Here is a 12049-nt window from a genome sequence, read left to right as displayed (position 1 = left end):
TATTAAACAAAACAGAAGGCTGCTCCCTGGAGTCTGGGATCTTTTCATTAGAAAAGCAGAGAACTCTGTTAACAAAGCCTTGCTAAGAATGTGCCTTCTGCTATATGGCTTAGAGAAGAAAGCGAATTGTTTTGTAAAGGGTGAATATGTTTTCTCAAGTTCAAATAGGGGTTGAACACTTCCACTGAATCAGACCCTTGGTCCATCAAAGTCAGTATTGTCTACTCCGACCAGCAGTTGCTCTCCAGGGTCTCAGGTAGAGGTCTTTCACATTACCTACTTGCCTAGTCGCTTTAACTGGAGATGCCGGGGATTGAGCCTGGGACCTTCTGCATGCCAAGCAGATGCTCTACCACTGAGCCATGGCCCCTCCCCTGTTTTTGATGTTAACAGAGCAATCTGGCTAATGTTCCTTTAAGATTCCTTCCTATGGAAGGGGATGAGCATGGTTAAGTGGTAGAGCAGGGGTGTCAAACATACAGCCCAGGGGTTGTATCCAGCCCCTTGAGAGCTCTTATCAAGCCAGCTGAGGCAGCCACCTCTCAAGTCCCGATTGGGCTGGCGTGGCCCCAACCAAGTGGCATTTATGTCATATCCGGCCTTCATAACAAATGAGTTTGACACCTCTGTGGTAGAGCATCTGCTTGGCATGCTGAACATCCCAGGTAAATCCCTGGCATCTCTAGTTAAAATGATCAGGTAGTGGGGGCTGTGAAAGACTTCCACCTGGAGAGTGGCTGCCAATCAAAGCAGTCAAATCTTGATCGACCAGTGGAATATAGTAGCTTCAGGTGTGCTGAGAAAGGAGTGGAAGAATTGCTTAGGAAGAACCTACGTGTTTTCAAAGAAGACCCTAAGTATGAGCAGCAGGATTGGGACAGGGAAGTGCTGCTTTGATTCTTCCGTTGTGGTGGTTCCTCCATTTCTGCATTATTGAAGAGGCATGGAGTAACCATCATGCTCTTCTCAATTGTCAAGGTTTGAGAGTTCCCAGAGGTGATGTGAGTCATTTTGTTCAGGCAGGCATTGGGGGTAGGCAGCAGCCGGGTGCATGAGTGGGTTGAAAATTAATACAAGTAAAAGAGGATGAATCGAGAGTATGTGTTCTGAACCAGTGGAATCTTGGGAGAGGTCAAAAGCTTATCAGGAGCTGCTCAGAAAGAAGATGATGTACAAAATGGCTTCCTATAAGGCAGCTCTGAGGCACAATTTGCCTGCCTGAGTGCCCTGCTTAAACGATGCATCCTAGAACATGGAATCCTTGGAATCCTTCACAATGCACGGGGGCTCTGAGGCATAAAGGTCGAACTGAAAACCATTCCTAGAAGGTAGACAGTTCTCAGACCCTCTGGCTTGGAGGTTACAGAGAAAGAATATGTTGAAAACAGTACCCGGGCCATTAGAGCTTGTTCAGTTATGGAGTCATAGAATCATAGAGTTGGAAGGGACCATTAGGGTCATCTAGTCCAACCCCCTGGGCAGTGCAGGGAATTCACAACTGCCTCATCTTCACACACCCAGTGACCCCTACTCCATGCCCAGAAGATGGCCCCCCAAAAATCCTCCAGGATCCATGACCAATCTGGCCTGGAGGAAAATTGCTTTCTGACCCCAAAGGGGCGATCGGCATTACCCCGGGCATGTAAGAAAGGGCCACGAGAGCCAAACACTGATGCAAACCTTCCTACCCTCCCCCAATGATCTGCCTAAGATCACAGAACTTAGTCTGTAGCTTACAGTAGGGAAAAAAATCCTTTACTTCGGAGATCAGAAAACATTTGTGATTTCTCACTGAAGGTAGGCCTCCTTGATGACATTTTCATGTCTCTGTTTTGCAACATTTCTTAAACTGGGGAGGGGGTTTCGCTTGTGTTCTACAGTGGCTTGGGAAGATTTAGATGGTAACTCGATATAATGGGGAAAAGGAAAAAGGGCTTAAGAGCAAAAGGAGAGCCCGATTTCTTTACCAGTTTGTGGAGTGCTTATGATCTGATTTTTCAATTACACTCCCCCTTCCCCGGAATTGGCCATTCATTTATTCAGCAACACGGGAAGAAGAAATAATTTCCAACTTAAAAAAAAAAAAAACATGTTCTGGTGTGTGTATCTTTAAATATCTTCCCCCCCTTTTAGAATAATGTTGCTGTGTTTTTTTACAGTGAGATTGAGGGCCACTTCAGATGTGTAGATCACTGTGCCTGAAGGGTATATATTTTCTGTGTGTACCAGTGATGGGAATAGGGATGCCAGCCTCCAGGTGGGACTTGGGGATCCCCTGGAATTCTCTACTCATCTCCAGACTGCTGAAATCAGTTCCCCTAGAGAAAACAGATGCTTTGGAGGCTGGACTCTATGGCATTGTATTCCACTGAGGTCCCTGTCCTCCCTAGGCTCCATCCTGGAATTTCCAGGAGTTCCCTAACCTGGATCTTTCCTTCCTTTATCCCTTAGAAGCTTCTTGATCCATTGATCTTGAGCAGCGTAAATCTAATGTTTGCGGGATATAAGGACTGAAATAAATCTTGCCACTGACAGTGTAGCCTTGGGATCCCTGTCGCTTAATTAAAAAGGCATTATATCAGAGACTTGATAACCAACAATTACCTCCAGATCAGAGTTCACCGCTCCAAACCACTGCTCTTAACCACTACACCATGCTGGCTCTCCAGCCAGCTGCAACTCCCGTGGTCATCCTGAAGCCAGCTGCCAATTTTGAGGCTCCTAGCTTCATTTTCTGATGAGTTATGTATGCCACGGATGGACGGACAGATACTTTTGTTTTACATATTTATTTTATATATTGACATTGAGCTACAACGAGCTAGTTCTCTACACAGCTTTGTGTCTTTGTTGCTGGGATTGGAAATTCCAAGAAGAACTGTCTCTGCTGATTGTTGCCTGGCATAAACAAGCAATCCTGCGCTCCCACAGACTGCATATAAATCAACACTAGGGGATAACTAAGGTGAAAGAGAGAGATTGAATGACAAGCTGTTTATCTGATGCTTTTGTTAACATGACAATGGCTGTAGTCCCTGGAGAAGCCTTTTATCTTTTAAATGAAGATCGTTTGATTTTTGGACTTGGGTGTTAAAGCTGTACAAGTTATGGCCTGTTTTACCTCCATTAGTAACTAGTCAGAAAGCAGTTGTGAAAATATTAAATAAAGCCTTGTGAAAAGCAGTTGAGAGAACCTTCTTGTTCTTTCCATTTTCCCTGTGTTTAATTAGACACCTGGCGATCGCCGTTGTCTCTTGCTCGCTTCGCTTCTTCATTTTATCTCATTTCCCTCCGTAATGTTCGTAAACACAGGTGCTCCAAGTATTCGTCGCAGCACGAAATGATACCTTTCCCCCAAATTAAAGTGAATTATATCTTCTTCCCAAAGATAAGTGAGGAGTGTGTTTGGTGCAAACTTGTTTTTATTACTGGTGCGACATCAGCTTTTCACTGCAGCATAGATGAGCAGGAAGGAGAAGAAAGGGGAATTATACTGGGCAACTTAATTTAGAAATCCATTAGGCACATGGACGATCATCCTGTCCACAGGTGTGGCTTGGCTGCTGCTTGTGCTTGGGTATATCTTGGTGACTTAATGGGACTTGAGGCCAAACTGAAAGTTCTGTTAAGTCTTGGTGACCTCAGTGGGAATTGGGGGCCAAACTAAATGTTATGATGATGTGGCTGCTCCACCTGGCTTTTAAACTCTCCCTTTCCTTTCTAACATCTATTAGAACTTGGTCTGCATAATACGTTGCTTTGCATTTCCTGCTCATTTGTGTGTGTGCCGTCAGGTCACAGCTGACTTATGGCGACCCTGTAGAGTTTTTGAGACCGGAGACATTCAGAGGTGGTTCGCCATTGTCTGCCTCTGCGTCGCAACCCTAGTGTTCCTTGGAGGTTGCCCATCTAAATACTCACCAGGGCTGACCCTGCTTAGCTTCTGAGATCTGATGAGATCTGGCTAGCCTGGGCCAACCAGGTCAGGTCATTATTGGGCTGGCAGGGAACTGGACACCTTTTTTCAAAAAAGAGCTTATCAGTTCCTTTGTTTTTCTACATCCACAGAGCATTCACGGAGTACTTTGCCACCAAAAACTTGGGGGAGGAGGAGGAAGAGACTTTAAGTTAAGCCAGTGGTGATGAAATCTTCTTTCCCACCCCTGAGTGCTTCTTCTGCCCAAGTGTAAAAGTGGAGGAGGTAGGAATGTGGTTCCTTTATTCAGACTGGGGTTTTGTGCTTTTCAAAAGCTCTACTTCTGACAGCCAAGTGTAATTTTTGAAGCATTATTTCTTCATAGGAGTGGTCTATGTGAGTGGACAATCCAGATGTCAGGTCATGAGTATGTTCCAATAAATATTTCAGTAGGAAAGCTGGATATTGTCCCAGGTTTTGTTAGGCTGCCTGCACATGGTGCTTTTTCTTCACCTTGGCTTTCGAACTGGAGTTGTCTTCTTTTTTCTGGCTGTTCCACCCAATGTCATTTTGCAATTGTAATTTTTCTCCCACCCACCCCCATTCTCAGTATGCTCTTTCCCAAACCTGTTTACTCCAGTCTTAAAGAACACCATCTAGATGCATTAAACCTCCATCTGGAAAAGATAGTCTGCCTTTTCCTACCATGCGAAAGGTCCTGCTCACATCAGCGCCATTTTCCCACATTCATTACCTTGTAAGTGTCTACTTTTTGAGCACAGATCATTTGCTGTTGGCCCTCTTTTTGTATCTGATAGTCATGATGGATCATTGAAAAGATATATGGGGGGGAATAGGTAAAATACTACTGTTTCCATGAGGCAGTGCAACAGTGTTCATGCATGATTTGCTGGTTTTTGGCTTGGGCTTTGGAAGCCATTGTCAATTCAGACAAATCAGAATCTGTTTGCTTAGAAGAAAATTATTCTCCATGCTTGCTTTATTAAAATGGATTTCTGTTCCAGGTCAGTTTTTTCTTTTTGGTGCTGGGGCTAACTTGTTTAACTTAATTGTCACCATTTGTCAGGGAAGTAATCATAGCAAATCAATTAAGAATTGTCAAGAGACAATAATGAGACTAATTATGAATCTAAAATGTGTCAGGGTGTAAAAGAAATATGAATGTTAATAGGGAGTCTCTGCTGCTTGTTAGGGTATAATTTACCACTGCATTTCCCCCACCCTGAAGAGTTTCTGGAGGGGGGGGGGAGTTCCTAATGATGTATTCCTGCATTTGATGAGATGGCTTACAAAAGTTCAAGCCACAATACATTTGTTAGACTGCAGTGGCACATGAGTCTTCTTTGTGGTGAAGGGAAACATGGCTAAAAGAAAGGCAAAATGGGCATTTTTCACTTTGAAATCTGATCAGTCCCAGAATGAAATGATTCCCCCCCAAAACAGGGGACTGCTAACATTTAGGATGAACCTTCGGGGAATCAGTCTGTTAAACTAAAAACGTAAAGTGGCAGCTCAGAACCAGGAATTGTTATTTTATTTAAATCCAAACAACTTCAATTAAATAATCTGCAGTAACTATAAAAAGCCAGGCCAAAAACGAAAACAAAAAAGAACCTAAAAACTAAAATAGTTAAGCCTAGTGTACTCCATTAATTGCTCCCATAAGTCCCTCCTCCATCTATATAATAGTGCTTCTTTGAACCCAATGCAGACTCTGTGGGTTGGATCCCAGAGAGGATTTTCACTGATGGAAGTGGGGACAGTATTCTTCCTGTTTCATGCACTTTGGGGGTGGGCTCCCTGTGTTTCAGACAATGCTGCAACAGAAGTCCTTGGAGAGCCATTGCTGATCAGATTAGATAGTACTGGACTAGATCAATCAAGGACTTTCCTTGGTTTAACACAGCTTTATATATTCATACTTCAAAGTATTGTACTTGCTTTAAAAAAATTGAACTCCCTCAATTAAAAGCCCCCACCCCAAACCCCTTGGGGTGCTCCTTGAGGGTTTTCCCCCCTGTTGCTGTGGTGGAACAACATTTTCTCTGTCTTTCTTTCAAACAAATATTGAATCTCATTGCTGCATGCTAGTACATGGTTATCCTGGTGTGTAGCTTGGTGCAGCAAGGAGACGACACAGGCAGGATTCTTAATGCAAGGTTCTTCTGTCCTTCTTAAAGCTGCCGCTCCACTTTCTCCTCCAGCATTTCCTTTTATTCTGCCCTTTTCTGACTTGTAGCCAGGGGTCTAGTCTGTCCAGCAACAGACTACGGTCTTCCTGATCGGTCAAACTTCTAAACATCATCAATGAAACAAACTACAGCCATTAAAACGGAACCCTTATCCTCTTGCTTTTCAATGGGGATCTCTGCCCACATGTGCTGGGCTAATCAAATAAGAAGAAAAAATCCTACCCTTGCAAAAGCTGCACAACCACTTTGGCAGAAATCCACATGCAGCAAGATGGAAGTATCCGCAGCAATACACAGGAAGATTTCACGCATCCCTAAAAGAGTGTCCTAAAAAGAGTCAAATTAGCAGAATCGGAGAGATCCTTCCGGCCTTGAAATCCGGGCTTGGGCAAGCCTGTTAAGAAAGTGGAATGATTCACCTGATACTTTATGAATAATGTGTTCACCTTTTGGGTTGCTATTTAATTCCCCCCCCCCCCCACACACACACACTGGCCTAATAAATCTTATTAAACAACGAGGCAGATAACGCTGTCTCTGCTTTAATGACCGGCTCCCAGAAACTTGCTGCTTCTGTTCATCAGTTTTTTGCTCTTAATTACCGTTCCCTTAAAGCTAAATTCTGCTGTGCCCTAAAGTGGGTTACCCTATCAGTGTCGAGATTAATTGATGTAATTTCCTTGCCTAGAGGCGAGAGTAAGTACTTTTAAAAGAAATGAATGAGGAGGTGCATGGCTCCGTTTGCAAGAGAGCTTAGCCCGGAAGTGATCCTAGCTCTGCAATCAAATAGCAGCAAAGAGGAAGCTGAGTTTTCGCAGGGGGCATCCACATAGGGGGAGGGGCTGTGGCTCAGTAGTAGAGCATCTGCTTGGCATGCAGAAGGTCCCAGGTTTAATCCCCGGCATCTCCAGTTCAAGGGACTAGGCGAGTAGGTGACGTGAAAGACCTCTGTCTGAGACCCTGGAGAGCCACTGCCGGTCTGAGTAGACAATACTGACTTTGATGGACCAAGGGTCTGATTCAATATAAGGCAGTGTCATGTGTTCATGTGTTCACATTGTTTGTTAATTTATACTTTGAGAGGGTTGGGAGAAGGGAGAGATGGAGCGTTGACATCAGCTATGTGGTAACAACACTTCCAGAAGTGACATAGGGCAGCTCTAGGAATTGCCAAAAGTTCTGGGGTAAAACCTCTACAGTAACAATTCTATAGTAGAGCTACCCTACGTCACTTCCAGGTTTTCCACAGAAGTGGAAACAACACCATAGCCAATATCACCTTTTTTTAAAAAATATTCTACTGATGCTCTGAACGATGGTAAACATCTAAGAAGAAGAAGGTTTGTTTTTATATGTCGACTTCCTCTACCACTTAAGGGAGAATCAAACGGCTTACAATCACCTTCCCTTCCCATCCCACAACAGGCACCCTGTTAGGTAGGTGGGGCTGAGAGAGTGTGACTAGCCCAAAGTGATCCAGCTGGCTTCATGTGGAGGAGTGAGGAAATAAATCCAGTTCACCAGATTAGCCTCCTCTGCTCATGTGGAGGAGTGGGGAATCGAACCAGATCAGAGTTTCATTCATGCTGGAAGTTTGAGGACACAAACATTGGAAAAACTTGATGGAAGGACTAGGATGTTTTCTTTTTTTCCAAATTAGAAAAAAATAAAACAAGAATATAGCGACACCCTAAAGACTAACACAATTTAATCCAGCATAACTGTTTTTTTTTAGTCTTTACGAACTGTTTTACTTTGTTCCCACACATTGACCCAGTTACCCATCTGGAATCTCAAAACGGGAGTGACCTACAAAAAACTTAAAACCCTTTTCATTGTAGGAAGGATGTAATATTACTAGTATAATGAATGGATGGCTCAAGCAAATATAATTTAAATCTCGGGGAAATACATTATTACTTTCCCAAAATAGAGACTTCCTCAAAAAGGGAGCAGAAGCAAGGAGCAGCTAGTGCTGTAATATATGTGCTCATTAGTTTTATCTTTTGTGTGCCATAAAAGTACTGCCATACATATCTCTCTGAAAGAAAGGTGAATTGGAGCATCTCTTGGCACAATTCCACACTGGTGGAGTCAGCAGGCTTCTATTAATCACCCTGCCCTGTTTATCCCTTGCAGCCAATATCTCTCATTTCTGTGCTCTGAAGTAGTACGTTGGATTTAGCAGGTGAGTTTCAGAAGTGAAAAATAATAGGCTGGGGCAAAGAGAATGTGTGTTGTTCACTTAAACTGCGTTCCACCGAAGGGCAAAGGAAAAAAATATATGTGAAAAGCGTGGTGTAGCTTTTATTTTTAGTACATAAGCCGTTTCTTTTAAGAGAGAAGAAAAATACCTTTGTGTAGCTGCTGCAGGGCATTCTAACAGTCCCTAGAGAGAATTTTCAAATTAGGTGCCGTTGGGATACAGGCTGGGCTGGAGGTGTTTTTAAATAAATAACATATGAAATAAATTGGGGAAGCTGCCTTTCCTGCCCAGCACTGTGGTCCTGATCCAGCGTGCCCTCCCTGGTGGTTGAAATAATATATTGTGGCAGCTCTGATCATGGATCTCATTTCATGTAGCCCCTTAACCAGCACATCATGTTCTGCTTTGGATGTTCATGTGTTTTTAGGGGGCAGAGCAGTGTGCGTGTGCATGCTTTCCTCTGGTTATGCTGGTACTTACAATAGTGTGAAAGTGTAGCTTGCAGAACTTGGACAGAGGTTTACATCTCTAATTTAAAGGCTTTTAGGCAGCCATGGGTGGCTCGGTGGTAGAGCAATTGCCTTGCAGAAGGACGGTCCCAGGGTCAATCCCTGACCTCGCCAGTTAATGGATCTCAGGGCCAAGCCAGACAGAGTGCTGGAGTACCATGGGAAGAGTTCACTGCTTTTATTTTAATACAATGATAAGGTGACTAGGGGTCCTTTTCCAGTTGTGACTTGCAAGGGGGATTTCAGCCTTCCCTCCCCATTTTCAGCTTGAATGGCCCCAGAGAATTGCAGTATTTCGAACCAAGACCTTTATCTGACTGTGACGCTGAAGAACCATCGCTAGACAGCATAGGATAATACCGAGCTTTGTGGGCCCATGTCTGACTCTGTATAAGGCAGCTTCATATATTCAGCTGTCCCAAAGTTTGAAATAAATGGCATGTCCCCTGTTTGCATGGAGTCTATGGACATGTTTACTTCTGATTTGAGGAAACAGCTGGAAAGTTAAAACAATGGCGTATGCCTTCTGTGTTGTGAATCAGTACTGATAAAAAAGCCATCACCACGTTTCTGTGGCCTGTGTGGGAAGACATGTGGCCTTGGCCAAATCCAACTTCTTTAAGCCTGAACTACTCCAGTGGGATCTGGACAAGGAATGGAGCATAAGGCCATTCAGTGGAAGGCAGATGGAGACTCGAACACAGAGCCTTAGGCAAAATTATTTGGGTCACGTGCTTTGAAGCACGATCTAGTAAAAATCAAAGGAAAAGGGTCCCCCTCCTTCCAAGTTTGCTTAGGAGCACTGATTTTCTTATCGCACTCCTATAATATACAAGAATCAAAGCTTTTAATCATTTATTTGGTGTGGCAGTAATTGGGGTCATTCCTGACCGCCCTTCGTCAAGCCGACTTCTGTCTGGCGCTTGTGTGTCTGCCGGGGGACCACAGAACTCAGTCCAAGAATACAGAAGTCATTTTCAGTAGCCATCTGTTTTGCTGTAATGCAGTAATGCCCAAATTATAGATGCTGCTGTGCAGAGATGCTCGGGCTCGTAAAACGAGTAGCGGCAAGCCTCTTTTTCTTCATTTACCATTGCCAGGTGGAAGGTAATTTAAAGGTCTCAGGCTGCAAGTAATGAGCGGCGCGTAGACCCTCAGGACAGATCATCTTTGGAAACAGCCGCTCTTCCTTGTGCACTCTGACATGTCTATTGGAAGTTGATTGGGTTGAGTGAATCCTGCAAGTTTCCTTTGTCGAACTGCCGTTGCTTGTGATGTGCTTGGTCAGAATGCATTCATTGCTGTTCAGCACTCCTGGGTTGCAGTCTAGCTAGTGGAGTGGGGAAGTATGAAAGTTACTCGCCCTCTAGTCTACAACACAAGGTGTTTATAGCTTGGCTGTGAAAGTTTTCCCTGAAAGTTTGATGTGGTGTTCTGTCAAGAGCTGTCATGCTCGGTCCTGATATCCTCCGGTATGACAAGAATACTTCAAACAAGTAACAACATCCCAAGGACACCTTGGAGAACTAATCTACTCTTACCTCCTGTATGCTAGCTCACTGTGTGGCCCGTTAATGGGTACTGAGACAGTCTGCCAAGCTGAGCTATAAATGAGCTCTCATGAGAGCTGGAGAATTGAAGAAAAGCAGCCAGGATGCGCAAATATAGAAGGATGGAATGGAGTTCAGTAGCAAATAATTTTAAGCTGGCCTAGAAATAAAGACCTCGCTATAAATAGGAGGTACTGTTTTATGCAGAGAAATGTCGAAGAGTGTTTTTTTTTTTTTAATTGTAGAGGTGTTACCCTAAAGGCTGACCTGACTTGGATGTCCCAAGCTAGCCCAATATCATCATATCTCAGAAATTAAGCATGATCGGCCTTGGTTAGTAGTTGGATGGGAGACCACCAAGAAAGTCCAGGGTCACGACACAGAGGCAGGCAATGGCAAACCACCTCTGAACATCTCTTGCCTTGAAAACCCCATGGGGTGATCATAAGTCAGCTGTGACTTGGTGGCACTTTCCACCACCATCCTAAAGGCCAGTTTTTAGGTTTGGGGGGAGTGGAATGGAGGGATGTTAATGAATTCTGTGAACCCACTGTTTGGACTGGAAAATTCCTACATGGCTTCTCTGTGCCCAGGGCTAAGAAGAAGAAGAAGAGTTGGTTTTTATATGCTGACTTTCTCTGCCACTTAAGGGAGAATCAAACTGGCTTACAATCACCTTCCCTTCCCCTCCCCACAATAGACACCCTGTGAGGTAGGCGAGGCTGAGAGAGAATGACTTGCCCATGGTCACCCAGCTGGCTTCTTGTGTAGGAGTGGGGAAACAAATCCAGTTCACCAGATTAGCCTCGGTAGCTCATGTGGAGGAGTGGGGAATCAAACCCAGTTCTCCAGATTAGACTCCACCACTCCAAACCACTGTTCTTAACCACTACACCACACTGGCTCTCAACTGCAGTCTATTTTTCTTGATCATATAATTAAAACTTGATAGAAATATTACTGTTAAAATTGACACCCTGTTTTTGCATTGTGTGTGTGCAAATCGTGCATGATCTAAAGATGCCATAACAGAAAAACAAATTTGGAACACCAGTAACTGACCAGGTTTGTAAATTTCCTGTACAAGGTGCTGGACTAGAGGACCCTTGAGGTCCCTTCCAGCTCTGTGTTTCTATGGAAGGACTTGGTCCTATATCCCTAGTGGTACGTTTGCTTCTCCCTGGTGGCTATATCTCATGCTCCTCTATACAATTCTGTATAGAGTTGCTTGGCTGGATTACTGTAGTGTGTTCTTTGTTAGGCTGCCCTTGAAGACAACCTAGAAACTGCAACTGTTTTAGAATGCAGCAGTCTGATTGTTCAATGGGAACGTACCTTGCCTATCTTAAAACAGCTACATTGGCTGCCAGTTTGTTTCAATTCATGGTGGCGGCTATGACTTTTAAAGCCGTTCAGGGCTTAGCACCACATATTTAAAGGACTGTCTTTTCTCATATGTTCCCATATGTCCCCTTGCTTAGGGTAGCCCACTGGGCATTGACTGGAACCTGTGCCTTTTCAGCTGAAGTGTCAACCTAGTGGAATTGGGCTCCTTGAGGAGGGCACCAACTCTAGACATATATATATAGATGGCTTTGCAAGGCCATTTTGTTTGATAGGGTTTTTAATGATGTACAGACTATACCATGTGGAAT

At 44.0% G+C, this 12049-nt stretch overlaps 1 protein-coding gene across 1 annotated transcript in view; it reads left to right on the top strand.

The window, feature by feature from the left end:
• Window positions 1–12049, top strand: part of LOC130478222 (multiple epidermal growth factor-like domains protein 6) — a 239285-nt gene that overhangs the window by 37381 nt on the left and 189855 nt on the right. The window contains 1 exon segment of the mRNA XM_056850373.1: window positions 9883–9896. Within this exon segment, the coding sequence (XP_056706351.1) occupies window positions 9883–9896 (14 nt within the window).

The sequence above is a fragment of the Euleptes europaea genome, chromosome 5 (assembly GCF_029931775.1).
Source record: "Euleptes europaea isolate rEulEur1 chromosome 5, rEulEur1.hap1, whole genome shotgun sequence".
In the NCBI taxonomy this organism is placed as follows: domain Eukaryota; kingdom Metazoa; phylum Chordata; class Lepidosauria; order Squamata; family Sphaerodactylidae; genus Euleptes; species Euleptes europaea.
Note: the sequence above shows the minus strand (reverse complement) of the source record. Positions and strands in the feature narration are given on the sequence as shown.